Source organism: Haemaphysalis longicornis, unplaced genomic scaffold (assembly GCF_048455015.1).
Source record: "Haemaphysalis longicornis isolate Haplotype H1 unplaced genomic scaffold, Haemaphysalis longicornis Haplotype H1 scaffold_5, whole genome shotgun sequence".
Lineage (NCBI taxonomy): Eukaryota > Metazoa > Arthropoda > Arachnida > Ixodida > Ixodidae > Haemaphysalis > Haemaphysalis longicornis.
This window is the reverse complement of record NW_027526385.1, coordinates 20,006,848-20,024,605: the sequence shown is the minus strand read 5'-3', so window position 1 is coordinate 20,024,605 and position 17,758 is coordinate 20,006,848. Positions and strand designations below refer to the sequence as shown.

General features: G+C 48.6%; 1 protein-coding gene across 2 annotated transcripts; it reads right to left on the bottom strand.

Moving 5' to 3' along the window:
- Positions 1 to 590: 590 nt before the first annotated feature.
- Positions 591 to 17,491, bottom strand: LOC144137946 (DNA topoisomerase 2-binding protein 1-A-like). 2 transcript variants are annotated; one of them, XM_077669977.1, is made up of 4 exons: positions 17,340 to 17,491; positions 14,511 to 15,041; positions 7,330 to 7,508; positions 591 to 3,573 (listed from the first exon to the last, which is right to left on the bottom strand). In XM_077669977.1, the coding sequence occupies exons 2-4, from the start codon at positions 14,959 to 14,961 to the stop codon at positions 3,196 to 3,198; spliced, it is 1,008 nt and encodes a 335-aa protein (XP_077526103.1). In that variant the 5' UTR covers positions 14,962 to 15,041; positions 17,340 to 17,491; the 3' UTR covers positions 591 to 3,195. The 2 variants fall into 2 exon arrangements, with proteins under 2 accessions (XP_077526103.1, XP_077526104.1); XM_077669978.1 differs by lacking the exon at positions 17,340 to 17,491 and adding an exon at positions 16,696 to 17,266.
- Positions 17,492 to 17,758: the final 267 nt, after the last annotated feature.

Sequence of the window (17,758 nt, the reverse complement as noted above, 5' to 3'; positions counted from 1 at the left end):
AGAAAAGCGGTCGCGGCGCCTCACTCACTAGGCTTTAGCTGCGTGAACTTTCCTGCCTTCCCTCTACATCCTTTTTTACTTCCTTCCTAAGTATCCGGTCGGACTGAAGCATTTAAATTTCGCCACAAAGGACTGACACCTCATTCTTCTGCTGGAGTTCTTTTTTCTTTACTTGCAGGCAGGGAGGCACGACCGTCTTTGCCGCCCCCCCCCCCCGCGGAACGAGCTCGCACAATGCCAGGCGGGGCTCCCCTGCTCGTTACCACTAAAAGGGGCGCTCCCTCTCCAGCTCAGGGAGACGGCTTTCGCGGCCGGGGGAGGCGAAACAGGGGGGAAGAAAGACAGGGATTATGGACAGTGGAATTTTGAGACACGGGGGGAGCGGGGAGAAAAAACTGCGACGGGGGAAATGCGACATGGGGAAACGTGCTACACCCCGTTATAGATAATAGCTATATGTCATATTTTCGGGGAAAATCAAAAGTATCGAAGCTGCAAGCTGCAAAAGTATCAAGGTCCAAAACCTTAGTGCCGCTTCGCTTGATTCTAACTGCAGATATAGAAGCATTTCAGATGAAGAGCACAGTATCGCAGCTTAGGTAACGCAATAAACCATTCATCGGGTAAAGTTCGTTTTTTTTTTAAATAGCGAGAAATCGGTGAGCGTGATCGCTAGTACAGCTTTATGTTGTCTGATATTCAGTGGTGCCGGCCCACTCCCATTTTCGATACATCATGTAACCTAAATAATATTGTGCCTGTAAAAGCGCTCACTGCACAGCCTGAATCGTGATACTCGCTTCTCAGGCGTTAATAAACGAAAGGATACAAGCAATGGAAGCACGGGAGAACATACTCGTACGATGACAAATTCGCATGCAGCATTTATTTCAAATAATTTCAGCCTTAGCAAATATATTATGTACGGACCGATGCAAATACATTGTGCACAAATACAAACATGTAAAGACAAATAAACTGACCCCCTCCCTGCTTCCCTTATACAGGCGCTCATGCATAGGTGAAGTAGTGGTGGCCGGGACATTTTTTTCCTACTTTGAAGTTGGGACATGTTTTCCGGCACCATTTGTTCCGGGACTATCAGTTCCGGGGCCAGTAGCTCCGGGACCATTTGTGCCGGGACCATATCGCCCGCACATCGTGCGTATGGTCTTTTGCTTAGCAGTTACACAGGAAAAAAACAAACACGCCTAAAGTTTAACGTACACTGCGATGACGTATACACTGCAAACACCCCACGAGATTAGCGTTTCACATCCTAAGCAGTTTTTTTCGCAATAAGGCGGGTGTTCGCGAACCACTTCCGTGCGGCCGGAGCCATGCACAGCGGATTGCGTATAACGCGGCTCTTTTTACGCCGCACCAGGCACCCTGAAACAAATTTAACGTTCTCTCGCATTTAGCAACATATGGCTGCGTTTATCTTTAATAAAGTAATTGTTTCTAGTAGAGCTACGGGCTTTTGGGCCTCTATTGATGCTGGCGCGCATGTTGGTATGAAGGCCGGATCACAGTCTGGTACGCCATGATGATTAAGATGATGATTATGATGATGATTATTAGAAGCCCTCCATCTGTATCGGGACGTCCGTTGCCACCAACCAACTTGCCTGTCTTATTCTACTCATTAAACCTACCCTCTATTACCCTAACGGGTTAGCCCTCCGCCTACCGGTTTTAAACTCGCTTCTCCTATTGCCGTTTTCCGCAGCGCCACCTGTAGGGGCTGGAAAGAGCGGATAGCGTTGAGCCGCCGACCCGAAGAAAGCGAGTTAGATGCCCGCAATGGTGGTTGCATTTCAAATGAAGGAGAAGAGCGAACACGCCGGAGTGTCGCCGTTTAAATGCACGCGAAGAAGTGTGAAGTCCCTCACTGCGGAGCATCCCATATTCCAAATTTAGCGTTCTGGTTGTGAAGCCCAAAAAAGCTGAAAGAAATGAAAGCTTTTGAGTGCTTCTTTTATTGAGTCCGCACTGCGAATACAAAAAAGAAAAATGGCATCAAGGCAAGAAAAGACCTTAACCCGGTGCCGAGGCATGCTTTGCAGCGGCCGTGATCTTTCGGCTCCCACAAGAAGATCTTCTCTTGCTGCTGTGTTCTTTTTCTGCTGTTTTATCGAAAGTGTAAAAAAAGAACAAGTGCCAGTTGCAATAGGCATGCCTCAGGTTATCATGAGCCGCTGCAACCCAAATCACCTGGAATATGATGGAAGCGAAAAAGCCGAAGTGTAATCTTTAAGCGCTACTATTCTGACGGATAATTTGCTTCTTACTGAAGTCCTACACCACTTAATTCTAATTTATACATGGGGGTTTCATTTGTTTAACAGCACAGAGGAGCTCTTATTGGGTATGAAATATTTCCGCAACAATATTGCGCGTCAAAGCAGCGTCCGCGAATATGAGCTACTGTGGATCGTGGCTCATTGGTGACCCGGCAGCTCACATTCTTCACTTTAGTGAAAAAGACCGTCACTATACATCGAAGTTTTCAAAAGAATGGCTTCAATGAGCAAATGAATAATTCAAACAACATTTATAAGAAAAGTAATTAAATAATAGAGGATCCAGGAACAATCCTCAGTAAATTAACACAGAAAAAAGTGTTCACTAAATATGCAGATTCATGGCTCTGCGTTAAATTACCACGAAAAGAGCACAGATGCCGTCTTCATAAAAATAGATCCCTGAATTCATGACCAAAAACCAATCAATACAACGGGATCGAGGAACCACCTTTAATAGGCAATTACTGGAGTAGTCGTTTCATAGAAATAATTGCACATATAACCATGCGTGAAAAAGAAAGTAATATGAACAAGTAAAATCTGTAATTGATATCAACGGCTCACTATTTTGTGTTGCTTCAGCCTATCACAGGCACACCTAAATCTCTTCCTGTACCGAAATCGCCCTCCACTAGAATATGCGGGTGCCTAAATGTCCATGTACTGATATGTTCCTGCACGGATAAGTCTTGTAAAAATAAGTTCATTTGTAAAAATAAGTCTTGTAAATATAAGTCTTGTAAAAGTCTTGTAAAAAATCTTGTAAAAGTCTTGTAATAAAATAAAATAAAAATCTTGTAAAAGTCTTGTAAAAATAAGTCTTGTAAAAATAAGTGGCACACGAGCACTTTCACATTCTCCCCCTCGGGGAAATGCGGGGGAATTTCTAAAAAAAAAAAGCCTCCCCATCGCGCGCATCTTTTTGACCACAGCAAGTTGACAGTCTCTCTACATCCACGTCATCAACCGGGTCCCTGGGATGACCATCGGGCAGCACTAGGGTGCTCTCATTGGTGCGCCCAGATTCGCTCAACGAAGAAATGGCATAGAGTGACTCGTCCAGAGCGTAACCTGCCTCGGCACTTTCGTGGAGCCAGCGAACATGGACACAGTGCAGCTTCCACAGGCATGCATGGTCGTACTTGTCCCCTGTCGCATCCAGCAGTGCCAAATGCGTCGTCTTCGTACAACGAAGGTTGCCCGAGTAAGAGCCCCCGCTCAACTCGACAAGGGCTTGCAGCTTCTTACGCTCAGCGGCGGGAACCTGGAAACAGGGAACAGCATCCCACAAAGTATCACGTATCGTGACAAGAACCACTGGCATGCACCATCGTGAGCCCCAAGCTGTGCAAGACTGGCACTGAAGGCGATTACTAACAGGGAGGCAATTGTCTCGTCCAGATTGCACGTGAAAGAACCAACATGAAATGGTGGAAAAAAAGGGGCTAAATCTGAGAACAACAACTGAGGAAACACTGTCTGCCAGCATCAAAATTTCCAGTTTTTATTGGGACTGTGTGCGCCAGATATCCAGCGCTCAAATTGAGGAGGAAAACCCTGCTCCCGACGAACATGCGAAACTTCTATTCAGGCTTGCACATGAGGTGCCAATTCAGATTTAGCAAAGCATGTGGATGCAAGTGTAAACTCACACAAGCTAGAAGAGCAGCTGTTGGAGAATTTTGAAAAAGCAACAGCTCGGTAATCTATGTAGATTGTAAAGAATGAGCCTACATCCCCCTTTCTTCCTTCAAAAATGGTGCAGTCCCTGAGCGGCACACTCAGCTTCCCCAAAGCACAAATCTTGAGCACACAAAGCCAAGGGGTTAAACATTTCATTGATGTCCTAGAAATAATGCTCTAACTTTGGAGCAGTATTCACACAACGGAACCTTTCAGCATACATCTGAGCAAGACTGTGACATCACCACAGGGGGACCTCCACTCAGCCACTTCCTTCGCTCACACAAAGGATGTGACTGGCGGGCGGATGTCAGCATCTGCAGATCATACTAGGTTGCCAATCTCTACCGAAAAGCACAGCTGCCATAGCACCGGTGATGTCGCGTCAGCGGCCGTTTCTCCTAAAGCTCCCAATACGGCTTTCGGCCACGACCCAAAAAGCAACCGTGGACGTGATGCAGGTGATGCGAGGGCTAATAATTTCTGTCTCAGATACAGAACAACGTGCAAAGCAGTGGGTGGGGAAACGTGCACTAACCCTGCGGCGGGTATTTAATTACCGCTTTTGTTAGCGATACAGATGACGATTTAGGGTGCCATTTGCACTCACATTATTAGCTCCTTTCTCCTATGTTTGTTTGCATCTTGAGCTGCATTCAGGCAAGTGATAAGAAGCTGTCTCTGGTGCTACCTGCGACACTTCATGGCCATAACAATGTGACGTTGCAGCAGCCGCCCGTGTTGCGGAATTTGCAGGCAGCATCTGTGGCTCCCTCAGTGTGCCCGTCATGTGTGCAGTGCGTGTTCGCATCCAGCACAAGAAAAAAAAAAAATGCAGGCCCTCCTTATTGACACAGGGGTCCACGCGAAGCTTGTCCAACCCTGTGAAATTGTAAACCAATCCCTCATGAAATCCCTATCAAAACAAATGCCCAACCCCTGCCCCTGCTTGCCAAACCGTTTCAGCAGCCCACCATGGTCCTTTCGTCTGGCTTTCCAACTGCCCAGGGTGTCTAGCAAATTGCCTAATTCAATTTCCCTGACTTTTCCACGTTTTCCATGACCATTTTAAACGAAAATCCCTGACCACAGGTGCCATTCTGTGGAAACGGTCCGTAAAGCATATAAAAAGCATATACAAAACACATTCTCTCATAAGGAAAAACACATTTGTTGCAAGTGCCCTAATTCTCAAAATGCACTCTGATTAACTTCAGTTTGTTTGTTCCGCTTGAGGTTTGCTTGCCTTCTGTTACGGCTTCAGAGAGTTTATTTCATCTTGTGGGATAGAAGCTTTAAGTTGCGCTTCAGCGAGCACCTTTTGCTTTTTTTCTTGATTGTCCTGGCTCGACATGCAACGTGAACCACATGGTGCACTTTTGTACGCGATTCGAGCGCGTCGGCGTTGCGCATGTAATTTTTTGACGCCCACGTCGACGATTCACGCATGCGGCAGCGTCTGTTTCGCTCAGAAAATGATGCACGTCGCGTGCGACAGTAGGAGGAGCCTGACGACTTGCGCCAATGGGGAGCCGCGCGCCTCATGGCGGCAGTTTCGCAGTGCTAGAGACAGCTGGCTGGCCCCGCCAGAGATGTTTAGGCTTAACACCCCAGCAGGTATTGCATGGGCGCTTTCACTAGCGGCGCGGATGGTGTTTTATAGTACCGTTTTCACCCACATTATAAGCTCCTTTAACACACAAGCAACTTTGTGCGTGCCTTGTGCGGCATTTTGGAGAGCACTTTGAAGCGGTCGCTCGAGCTCCCGTCACCACTTCACGGTCGAAGCCGCCGCCATGTTGCCGCCGCCGGCAGCACCGCGCACAGCGTGCGGGCGGTTCCACGGTAGCGTTCAGCGTGCCTGTGGCGTGCGCGGCGTGTTTTCGCTAGAGCTCCCCTGGGGAGCTATATACAGGAACTCTAGTTTTCGCGAGCAGAAAACGCCCCATGCGGTTCACGCTAAACCAAGTCATGTTCCTTTTTGATTATGTAATTCTGGCTCCTGATGTCATAAGAAAGAAGTTCTTTCAAGATTAGCTCCCAAATAGCGCTGCCTTTTAAAATTCACCGGGAAAAAAAAGCGCGTTGTGCGTGCAATTTGGGCACCATCTACATCGTCCCTCTGCACAAGTGCACCCCAGCTGCTAACTGCGTGAACCGCACGGAGAGTTTCTGCACGCGATTCGTACACGGTATTTTCATGGCCGCGTCGACGATTTCGTGACTGCGGTGGCTCCTTTACTGCACAAGCAAGTGCGTTTGTGCCTTGAGTAGCATTTTAAAGAGCGGTTAGAAGCGGTCGTTGGAGATACTGCACTACTCCGCGGCCGGTGCTGCCGCCATGTTGCTGGCGCCTTCCGCTCGGCACGCACCGTGCGGGTGGTTTCCGCGGTGGCGTCAGCGCGCATCAGGCAGAAAAACCAGAAAAAGTTTCATGCGGTTCACGCTTTCATCGCGCGCAAAAGCGCTGCGTTTGGTAACTTCTTGGGGGCCTCCAACACTGGTTTCCCCTATTCTAAAACTGTGTGGGCAGGTCCCGAAGTGGTTTTCCCTGACTGGTACTACTTGACTGAAAAATTCCCTGACAATTTCCTGACTTTTCCCTGTTTTCCCGGTCGCTAGACACCCTGCTGCCGAAACTCAGGATTAGCTCGCCGAGCACAGGCACGTTCACAGGCACGCTCCCATTGTCATTCTTTCAGGGCTGCCTGGTCTTCAGCAGGGCGGACCAAGAGCGGCCTACTCACAGTACAGCTGGACTTGAACTGGCGAGAAATGGCGCACGCAGATCGAGCTAACTTCCCTTTTCTTTCTCTGGAGGGAGGGAGCGTCTGCTATTGGCTGGAAGTGATCTGGCCACCAGTGCAGGCAAGGAGGGGTTTCCAAATGCTGAGGACAAGGAGGGAGGGGAGGGTGGCGAAGTTTGTGCTTATGACAGCAACACTGACGGCAACACGCGCTGCCAATACATGCCTCGCTTTCAAACAATAAAAATAGTGCCTAAAACATCCATAGAGCTTTGGTAGTGGCTAGTTGCCAGACAAGCCTGCGAAATCCCACTGCCTCTGCCAGCAGGGATCAGATTGTCTGTAGTTCATGGGCAAAAACTTCGATCTCCGAATGGAGCAGCGAGCCAGAAGAAAATTGTGATGCAGGCGTCAGGTGGCACACGCTCCTAGGTGACACCTGGTGTATTTTTCTGCTGTGTGAATAAACCTCTAAAATCGCAGGAATGCCTAGGCTACTGCGTAGCCCACGCCTTCCTACGCTCATGCACAAATGCCAGGTGATCCCACCAGTGTCTGCAGCTGCCTCATGGTGAAAGAACTGCACTCACCTGTGAAACAGTGATGACCAGCCCCTTGAACGCTGGCAGGCGCATGTGTGCATACGATGGGTGGTTTGCATGAGCCAAACTGTACTGCTCTGTATCCCAGAAGAACTGAACCCAGCTCGGCTGCATGACGGGGAGCTTCTTACTGGCAGCTACGCGGTACTTCTTCGACCTTACGTCCCCTGCACAAGCATCGAAAAGACACAAGCGTAAAAGCAAGCTGGCCGATATCAGCAGATCAGTGTCGTGAATGCAAATTTACCATTCGGAGCAGCAGCAGTTGCTCTGAACGCAGAAAAAGGCAAAAGCATGAAAACTGATATCGACGCCCTATACACTTTCCTACACTACAACTTGAGACATCACGAATCATGAATGCATGGTGATACAAGATTGGTGAGGCTTGCCTAAGCAGTCTTTAAAGCTGACACCGAGGCCTGGCCAAGTAAAATTAATGTTTTATTCTACATTTACTTTCACAAGTAAACTCCTACTGGTCACGCTCTTTTTAAAAGACACAAACCTCAGCTAGTAAACATTTTATAAAATAAGATTGCCTCAGCCCTGCCAGTGGGCTGTGCGTCAGTTTCGATTTCGTTGAAATGTTTCGCCTCGCATGCAAAAGCACTCAAAGATGCACGCATGTGAGTAAACACGAGAGCCTACCGTATTTACTACCCCTAGTGCATATACAGTAGAACCCCGATTACACGACTTTCTCGGAACCGTGAAAAGCATCGTAAAATGCGGGCGTTGCAAAATCCAAACAACAATTGCGCCTATTAATCAGTGTCGCGCGATGGATTCGCTGGAAACTTCAATGTAAACTACAAACTAACACTTTGCAGGGCTCAGAAACCCAACTGACTAAAAAAATAAAATGCAAAAAGAATAATGCAGTGCGTGTGCCAATCACGCTGCATTAAAACAAACCTTGTACCGCAGCCCACTGCCGCAATTCCCGCCAGCCAGCACCAATTATGGCACATACGATCCCGACAAACACATGGTAGCCTAAGCCTGTCAGCATAACCTATTGGAAATTTACGGCTGAGTGGCAGAAATAAGCACTGAACAGCCTCTGCTCGCCTTGAATGTCGCAGCAGGAACCCCTTTCTCGTGTGTGATCCTCCTCGCCTCAAACTGCAGCATCTCACACGACGCGGCATCATCTGTCAAAAATACTTCAACAGCTGTTCTTCCACGGCAGAAAACTTTCCTTGTTTTGGTACCCGAAACGCCCTCCTTCGGAGTGAACCCTTTTGCTTCTTCCAACCTCGCACGTGGCTCTCGTTCCCATTGAAGTGCTTTGTGGCGGCACGGTTCCCTTTTCCCTCGGCACTCAATAACAACGAGCTCGAATTTCGCTGTATAGTTATTGTAGCCCGTCGCTACTGAAGCAAAAGGTAACCACTGACCACAAAAGGTGAACATAAAGGGAAGATTTTGTAGCAGCGCGTATGCAGGAAAGGAGAGGCAAGGCTGGGGTTACATAGTGGCAGGGCTGATACAGCCTTGCACACCTCCGATGCAGAAATTAGTGTTTCTGACTGTGCATCTGCCTTTGCGTATGTTGTGAACACGTTTTCAATGCAGAAGAGAAAGGAAAAGGGGAAGGAGGCACACACTCGAGCAGTTCAGACTCCCCGTGGAAAGTATGAGAGAAGGGGCGTGCATGTGTCGGGAAGGGAGGAGAAGGTGCAATGTTGCCGGTTAGGGCCCCTGGATGTTCCTCCTCACTTCCACTCTATCACGGCGGGGCAGCAAGAAGGAACATCTAGGTATGGAGGAGGAAAGAACGAAGGGACTATGCACGTGCAGTCTCGTGTATCACTGTGCTCCCATGCCACCGCGCTGCTGCCCAAAACATGCTTGTTTGTGCACGCGCGCCAATGGGTTGTGTTGGACAAGACAGGAAACGCAAAATATGCAAGTGTTTTTTTTTTTCTTGTGCGTCCTCTTGTGCATAATTTGTGCATCCGCACAAATTATGCGAGGGTGCAAATTATGCGAGTAAATACAGTAGCATGCCCAACGCATTCACTAGGTCCACCTTTAGCCAGCTAGAGTCACCGAGCTGTAGTGGTGTTGGGGTTGTGTGCTCGTCTCGCATTCTGGAGGACCCTGGTTCACCCAGACAAATTTATTCGATTTTCTTTTCAGCTCAACCACTCAATGCTGTTTACAGGAGCATTTTGAACTTCTTTCCCATTTCTTATTCTTTGAACAATCGACCATTTTGTGCGCTCTGCAAGCCAGGGACACCCCATTTTTGACCTACTGAAAGCATTAAAATGCCAATCAGGGCACCCATCAGGTGGGAAACTATACCTGACCAGAAAGTGTTGTCACCTAAGCTAAACAAGCTGAGTAAATGCCCACTTACAAAGCAAGGCATGAAATTTCTGCCCCCGTGAAGTTGATATGTGAAGCTTACACAGCTCTTGAAAAGCATTTTTCTTTTTGGCACTGTTCGCTAATTTTAATTTATCCCTTTGTTGAAAGTCAATAAAATTTCAATCAAGATAGCACTTCGCTGCCACTGTGCAAAAGGGGTACTATTACTCCTGATTCAGGACATAACCTAAAATACACATTCCAAACCCAACCAGGACCCAAAACTAGGTTCCTGAGCATTAACTATGCTTACGCAGTAGTTCTTAGTGGAATTTTTCCTCCATTACTAGGCACTTAGCTGTAAATGTAATTGCAAAAGTAAAACAAAATAAAAATTCCACCAAGGAGGCACAGGTAAGTTATCATCATTGATTGCTACGTGTACTGAAATAACTGGGCGTGACTAGTGTCACTAGACAAGGTTACAGAGTATCGGCACTCTTTTCTCTCATTGTTCCATGCCGCCGCCATGATCATTGGTCAGTAAGCATCACGTAACATTTGTTTACACTGCCGAGGTTCGTGGGCGCTGCCATTTTGTTGTTTTTGCGTTTTAGTCAGTCAACTCTGGTGGACTTAGCTTGACCTCCCTGCTCTGTGGCTGCGTGCAACTGATGCCGTTTCGAACACCAATCAAAGATAACACGTGTAGCAGCATTTCAGCAGCAGAAGTGTGCCAGAAGATGCCGTTTTGCTGCATCTTTGGCAGTGTTGTTTACAAACGACTTGGTCAAGTTAGCGGCGAGGCCATAGATGCGGCCATCTCTCAACTCTGATAAACACCAAAATGGCCGCCGTAGCTGACTTGCGTGCCTCAGTGGCGGTACTCTGAAACTCTATCTAGTGATACTAGGCATGATGTGGAAGCCAATCTGAAGTGACGTTCTCAGCCCTGTCCTTGGGAAGAGAATGCTGGCCAGCAGGAAGCAGACAAAGTGTGGCGACACTTGCACTGCTCTTGCCCCACGTTCTCTGGACATGGACGACTAGTGACTGATTATGAGCTTAGTTTCGGGACTTCATACGCTGCTACACCGCCTAAACAAACATTGCATGTCCCCGCATTTGCTGTCTGTGTGATGCGAAATGTGCCACCATATGTCCCTGCATGTGTGCACGCATGTGCACGACGCGTATGTATGCTTTGTGCTAACTACTTTTACAAGGAAAGCTTTTAATCGTTCCAGGGTTTAGAACCAGCTGGCACCTGTGCACTCTTGAAGCACACTGTGTCGACTTAAGGTCATTAAGTACCCTCCACCAACACAACTATGGAGCACGTATGGTCTTGGACAGTACAATTCGAGTAATCTTCTGCCACAAGTATTTTGCTAATATGAAATTTTGCTAACCTGGCCAGTATAAACGAAGCCAGCGCACATCAAAAGTGCTTGTTTCCTTTTCTCTTCACCGCATCGTCTGTAAAGCTGTGAAGGTTACAGAGTACTGGCTGAGGACACCGACTGGTCGGACTATGCCAAAGTCTTCAAACAACTTCCGCCTAGCACCTCTTTGCTCCTGTCTTACTAAAACTCAAGATGGTGCCACCGCCTGTAGGACATGCAACAAAGCTATAAAGTCACCAAGGCCAGCTATCGTAAGTGGCCAAAGCGCAAGACTGCGTATGAGCAGTCTTCCACAATATTTCGGCAGAACTTATCAACGTAAACAAAAGTCAATGTACGCCATGCTCAGCACTGGGATGGAATTTCAAAGATCCTGAGCTTCACTCCATTGGAGTCAGATATGCCTGTAGATATCGACGATTTACCAGAAGAGCCAATAAATTTCTGAAATGTGCAGTAGGCACGGACAGCAAAAATGAAGGCAGCTGTCAGTAATAGTTCATGTTGTAAACCTGCCTGCATAAGTCCGTCCTTCTGCACTCACAGGGAAGCACACTTAGAAAGCAGAGGAATGCCAGTCGCATCATTTGCCCAAGCACATGCACTGCTTGGAGAGTTGTTTGGATGCACACGTCACGAGTCAAGGGCAATCCCCCTTAGAGGGGAGGCACGAAAACCCATTCAGAAGAAGACAAAAACGTCAAAGTTGAATGCCGCACCACGGAAATGGCCCAATCATGAAACACCCCGCCTTAATATTGACAGCAGGACCAAATGGCAGGTGGACGTGTCCAGAAAATTCAAGAGAGCCCAATCCGCAAGTGTCTCAGCGACCCACGGAGAGTGTTGAAGTGCGGAACTCAAGATGGAAAGCAGAGCAGAGCAGAAAACAAGGAAGGAGTGCCAGGAGTAGACGGCAAGGTCCAGGATGAGCAAGCCAGGGGTGACGCTGCCGGGACATCGATGTCGCCACCCAAGCGTGAGTGGGAGTGGAGTGACGGCGCAGTGGTCCACCTTCAACAACGCATTGCTAATCTGCATTTTGGCGGCGCCAGCAGCGATGGGCGAGTGCCGTTGTACAGCGTCAGCACGTCGTCAACACACGGTTCGACGGCAACGCTCCCGGTACCAGGAGCTGCCTCCTGTGCTGCAAGGCTGTGATGGCTGCAGCCACCGAGCTCAGACCTCACGAAAATACAGCATTGGCAGTTCATCCACACCGCATCTCTATAAACACGCCTACACAAAAGCTCATTAGGACAGCCACGGCATGTCAAAGCCGCAGTGACAGCACACTATAGGTGGTATTCATTGAAAAGTGTCGCAGGCGATTTCTACGCTTGGCAACACTGAAAACCACCATGTCGGTGGCCACTGTGCCAGTGCATGCGCTTTGCGCCCGCATCATCGCAGAAAAAAAAAACAAAAAAACACCAGCGTCCATCGTCTGCTGCGTTTCAACGCGATTATCGGTAGTGGCTTCAACAGATATATTATTAATCGCACTCACATAATGTGGTGGCGCTATACCTGCTGTCGAGCACTCTGCATCACCGCAGGATGAAACCACGGCTGCAAACGGGGCGCAAAGTCCGACGCTGCAGCTGGCTGCCGTTGCGGATGTCGAAGCAAGTGCACCCACACCATATGCCACGACTTTGTCTGGTCAGTGCCCTCTAATACGTGGTTGAGTACAAAAAACCGAATAGTTTCATTGGAGAAATGTTTCACGAGTACGCCGATTTAACGCTGGCTTTCTCGTGCGCTAAATGTTTCACACTCAGCAAAACAATTCACCCCTGACATTAGAGCGCGGCAGCTGGAAATTAGCTGATCTGCATCGGCGACTTCATACGCATCTGGCGATAGGTAGGTCATACTGTGCTGCACTCCACAGTACTTGGTGTCGAGGTATTACTTTGCATTCAGTGAGTGGGCAACGGTTTGGAAATGATGCAGTTCCTGCTGTCAAACGGACCACTGCGCTTACGTTGTAACCTTTGTGCCACAACCGACTCGCACTCACTCTAGGTGTACGCAGATGCTGATGTTGAATTGCAGATAAGGTTGTCACACTCATGAGCGGAACCGATTTTTCGCATAACCAACGCTATCGCGGTACAACTGATTATCGAATTACTTGCACACGCCTTGCACGGAAACACAAGGTCACGTCGCCGCCCATTACCTGCCTGGCCGCCATGAAGACATGGAGAAGAGGGGTGCCTGATCTGGGGCCGTGCATATAGTGTCGCCTTAGCAACAGACGCTTGGCCCGTGGATATTGCAGCGCACTCGCATGGCTGCCTGCATGAATTCCACGCTGATGAATACCTCCTATAGGTAGGTCTACTCGGTAAGGACATTTCTGTGAGGACATTTTACGAACTTGTATATTAGATGCATTTTGATGGTTGAACTGTAATTATTAGTTGGGGTTTGGGTAGTTCAGTATTGTCATTAGTCATTAGTTTTTGTTATAAGTTGCTCTCGTTTTGTGTTGTCTTTTTTAATAGTGTGTGTCTGGGAATTTTCTAGGCTTTTGATAAATATGGTTTGTCTAACATACTAAAGCCTCTCGTGTCCATCCTTTCCTGGCCGCCTAATGGTACGTAACAAAACAGACTCGCAAAGAAGCTGTGAACTCCCGCAGTGCCACCCAAATTCCTTTCCACAAGGTGCGTGCATGCTTCGTGACAAGACACACAACAAGATACCCTTTAAGAAAAGGATAAACTTAACAACATGTAAACGTGATACAGGCGATAAAGTTTGATTGATTGTCGGGTTTAACGCGCCGACGCTACGCAGGCGATGAGGCACGCCGTAGTGGAGGGCTCCGGATTAATTTTGACCGCCTGGGGATCTTTATCGTGCGCCGAAATCTCGTACACACGGGCGTTTTTGCTTTTCGCCTCCATCAGAAAAGCGGCCGGGAATCGAACCCGCGACCTCGTGCTCAACAGGCGATAAAGTGTCAACAAAGAGCAAGCAGTGCAAGAATGACACTTGCACATTGTCCGAACAACGCTGCCCAAAAGCCGGGATCCCTACTTTGCAATGCATAAATGAGGGAAAAGTTGGTACAAATTTTAAATAGCATGGGAAGTGGTGGCAAATTTTGAAGCGCAATGGTGAGCTCCTTCCTTTATGTGAAAAAGTGACATTCTGCTCAGATGCCCTTGAGCAAGCTCCAATGTATTTACATGTTCAGAATGCGTATCAGCTCCCTTTTTACGGGCTTGTCAATGCTAACACCTGCTGCTGACAACAACAACACAGTAACTGCCTCCACATCTTACCTTTACCTGCCAGCTCACTATCTCACGGGTGGTGAAGGACCCAAGGACGCCTGTTTCCAGCAACGTCTTCCTGGCGCCCACACATGCAGTATGCCACTGTGCGCATGTTTTTTCCATAAGCAGCCGAGTGTGGACACACCAGCCACGACGTGCGTGACGCGGGACGTGAGCGGTGCCACCAGGGAGCCGCCCATGAGCTCGACGAGCGTCTTGAGGCGCTCCCGCTCCCCGCTGGCCAGCGCAGAGGACGTGAGGACCAGGTTGTGGAAGGCCAAGCTGTACACGGGCTCGGCCTGACGGGGCAGCGCCACCTGCGTCCTGATGGCCATGGAGACGCACAGGGGGCCCACCACGCGCGCCTGGATCTGCCGCAGGTGCTCAAATGCCGCCCCGGCAAACGGGTCGCACACAAACACCTCGGTCGGGTCGCACCGCTTCCTGCCGAGGCAGACACGAGCGGTGGCCCAGCTCGGCTCCATCTTCTCTTCTGCGGCTGCCTTGAAGGCTGCCTGCATGGCAGGGCTGGCATCGGCCGCTGTTTTGCCCTCGGGCAGCACAAACAGCAGCCTGCCATCAGGCACAGAATCCATTGCTGCCCACAGCTTGGGTGGCAAGCCAAGGCGGCAGCCCGCTGCTGTAATTCAGCGGTTCCACTGCAGCAGCCAGGAACCTGCAAAAGTTCGCCCGCGGGCAAAAGTATGTACGTTTACATTTCCATGAACGTACAAGCAAATGTCTAAAAACTCAAGCCCTTGAGTTACTAATTTCAAACCACTTGTGGCTCGCTTTGTGTACACAAAGCTTGGCCTGAGCATTTTTTTTTTTGCTAACGTATTATGATGTGTATGGAAGTGGAATACCTTGGCCCCACTCATTTTACGAAGATAGCAATGCCCCACCTTGCCTAAGTTAATATGAATTAAAGTTAATATAATTCTAAAATCCCTGCACAAGAGTCAAATCATTGTTTTGGGCAAATAAGCTCGGCCAGTTTGACCGGGCTTGTCCAATTAACACGTAGATCTAGCTTTAAAAAAAAAAACCATTAAACAGAACTTGCTTCCCTCATTTTACATGAACAAATTACTTTGCCTGTAATTTTTCTAATACATGTAAAAACCTTGCACACACCGATGTTTTTGTATATCGCCTCCATCAGAAGCCCAGCTGTTGCATCTAAGTATGCACCAGTTTGTCATACCACTGCCGTGTTTTACCTTGAAATTTGTCGTAAGCTGCAAGCCCACATTTCCAGTTCAAAGGTTAAAATAGGAGTTTTATGTGCAAAAGCTGCACCTAGCTATGGGGTGCCATGGTACAAGGACTCAGATTTCCTCTAACGTGTCACACAACCTAGTAAACACCAGTATTTCTTTTCTTCGTCAGAATGGAGATGGAAGCTTGAACTTGCAAACTGGTGCTCATTAGAGCAACGTCCCAGCCATCACAGTGAGTATTCTTTTCTGGGGCGACAGAACTTCACAATTGATGCCCCACCACATAAATGTGCCTGGTGCAGCACACAAATTGCAGCTTCAAGATCATGACTGTGACATCGCAGTCGCATATTGTCGCTTCCACTTGCCTGCAAAACATTCAACAAAGCAAGCTGAGGGCCTTCTCTCAAACAGTAAGGCTGCAATTACCCAGTGTCCTAAATAATCCCAATTATGTATAGCTTCACGTAAGCAAACAGGTCGCTTCCATTTAGGGCCATTGCACTCAGCAGATCTCCACACAAACTAGTTTCGCGAAGGAAGCTTCTTTTTGTAAGAACACACATTTTGTAGCACAACGCTGGCTGCACCAAGAGGCTGCAAATGCCCACCAGAACTAGAACTACGTCGTTAGACTACAAGTTCAGCTTATTTGTTGTGATGATCCACCGGTAATGCATTACATCGCGACAATGACGAGTTCTTCCTTTATGGACACATCAGTTGCTGAAGCAGTGAGAAATAGAGTTATTCATAGGTGCCGTCCAGTAAAGAATTCCCCAATGAGTAGTGAACCGAAATCGGAATTGTCTCATGCGTCACGCGTAAGCCTGAAAAAGAGGTCCACGGTAGGAAAACCTGCGGCCACGGGTACAGCCTTAGATGAGTTTTTGCTGAGCGCAGACCTACCCCAAATTATTAGTGTCTGCTCTCTTTGCTGTGCCCTTCACCAGATGTGCAAAACGGAAAGCGAACAAAGCAGCAACAGCGTTACGGCGTCGACCTCACCGCGCTGCACCTCGGCTGCATTTGAGGTAAATACTTCACCCAAGACCTAAAAGACAGTTTGCAGTGGTATGCAGACTAGTGTGGATATGGTATGCTCACCTTCAAAACGACACCTGAAATAAAAGGAAGTACAATGAATAACCAGAGCCCGAAGATCCACTATGATCTCGCTTAATGAGCTCCACCATGGACGTTGAAGTCAGAAAAATCTGAGGATGAACTAGGGTCTATTCGTTTCACCTGCACCGCGTGAACCAGTTCAGGCCAACGTTTTTAGAAAAAGTATCTATAAACGTTGGTTCAGGCGGTGCCGCACTTCGCCGTTCGTTTCAGCGGTGCAGCTTGCGGCACCTGAACCGCGCCGTTCGATTCACCGGTGGTGCCGACGGGTGCAGGACGGGTTCATGGCTTTGCCTGCACTCCCTGCCGAGGAGGTGCAGAAGCAGACGAAAAATGTGCAGGTCTGGTTCCGCCGAAGGCGGAACCCGCTTTGCACCGCCGTGAACTGGTTCAAGAGGTGCAGGCTGAATCGAATAGACCCCTAGTGTCTACGCAGTAGGAGGAGAAGGATGCTTTAATAGCGATACACCCTGCTCCTACTATGCGTAAAATCGTACGTCCGACACAAAGCTAAAAAAACAAGGCACAGCTTGTTTTACCGCCTTGCCTTTTTCGAACTGTAGCTGTTGTCTGAAACGAATGCCATTGTCACGCACAACAATAAGAGCTAACAAAACACTTACACACGTTTCCACTGCCCCACATAAAACGAACGACGTCCGTTGCGTACAGTCACAGAATAGGGAGGCGATCTGAAGAAGGTAATCGCGCGAGCGTCGACGGTACCTCCGGCAGGGTCGTTCCGTCCCGGTTCCGGCCGAAAATCGCTCTCCGCCAGAAGTTGGTCAACTTCAACTTTTCGCCGGACCGCGATGATGACGCGTTTCGCCAGCCATCATCCAACGCCCTGATTGGTTCCTATCGACCTCCTACTGGCCAATCAGGGCTATCAGAAGGTTTCAGGCTAAACAACATGGCGGCGTTGCTCAAGCGAAGCGATGCGGAGGAAAATAGTCGCACCGGCTTATAGTACGTCGCGACTATTTTGTGACTGCTTGAATCGAGGTATAAATCCACGAAGCATTTGTTTGTGCCGGCGGAA

Coding starts and splice junctions, on each gene's coding strand:
- LOC144137946 (XM_077669977.1), bottom strand. CDS start 14,961: ATGGATTCTGTGCCTGATGGCAGGCTGCTGTTTGTGCTGCCCGAGGGC. Junction 7,509..14,510: donor CGTCACGCACGTCGTGGCTG/GTGTGTCCACAC, acceptor ATGCTTGTGCAG/GGGACGTAAGGTCGAAGAAG. Junction 3,574..7,329: donor TGGTCATCACTGTTTCACAG/GTGAGTGCAGTT, acceptor CCCTGTTTCCAG/GTTCCCGCCGCTGAGCGTAA.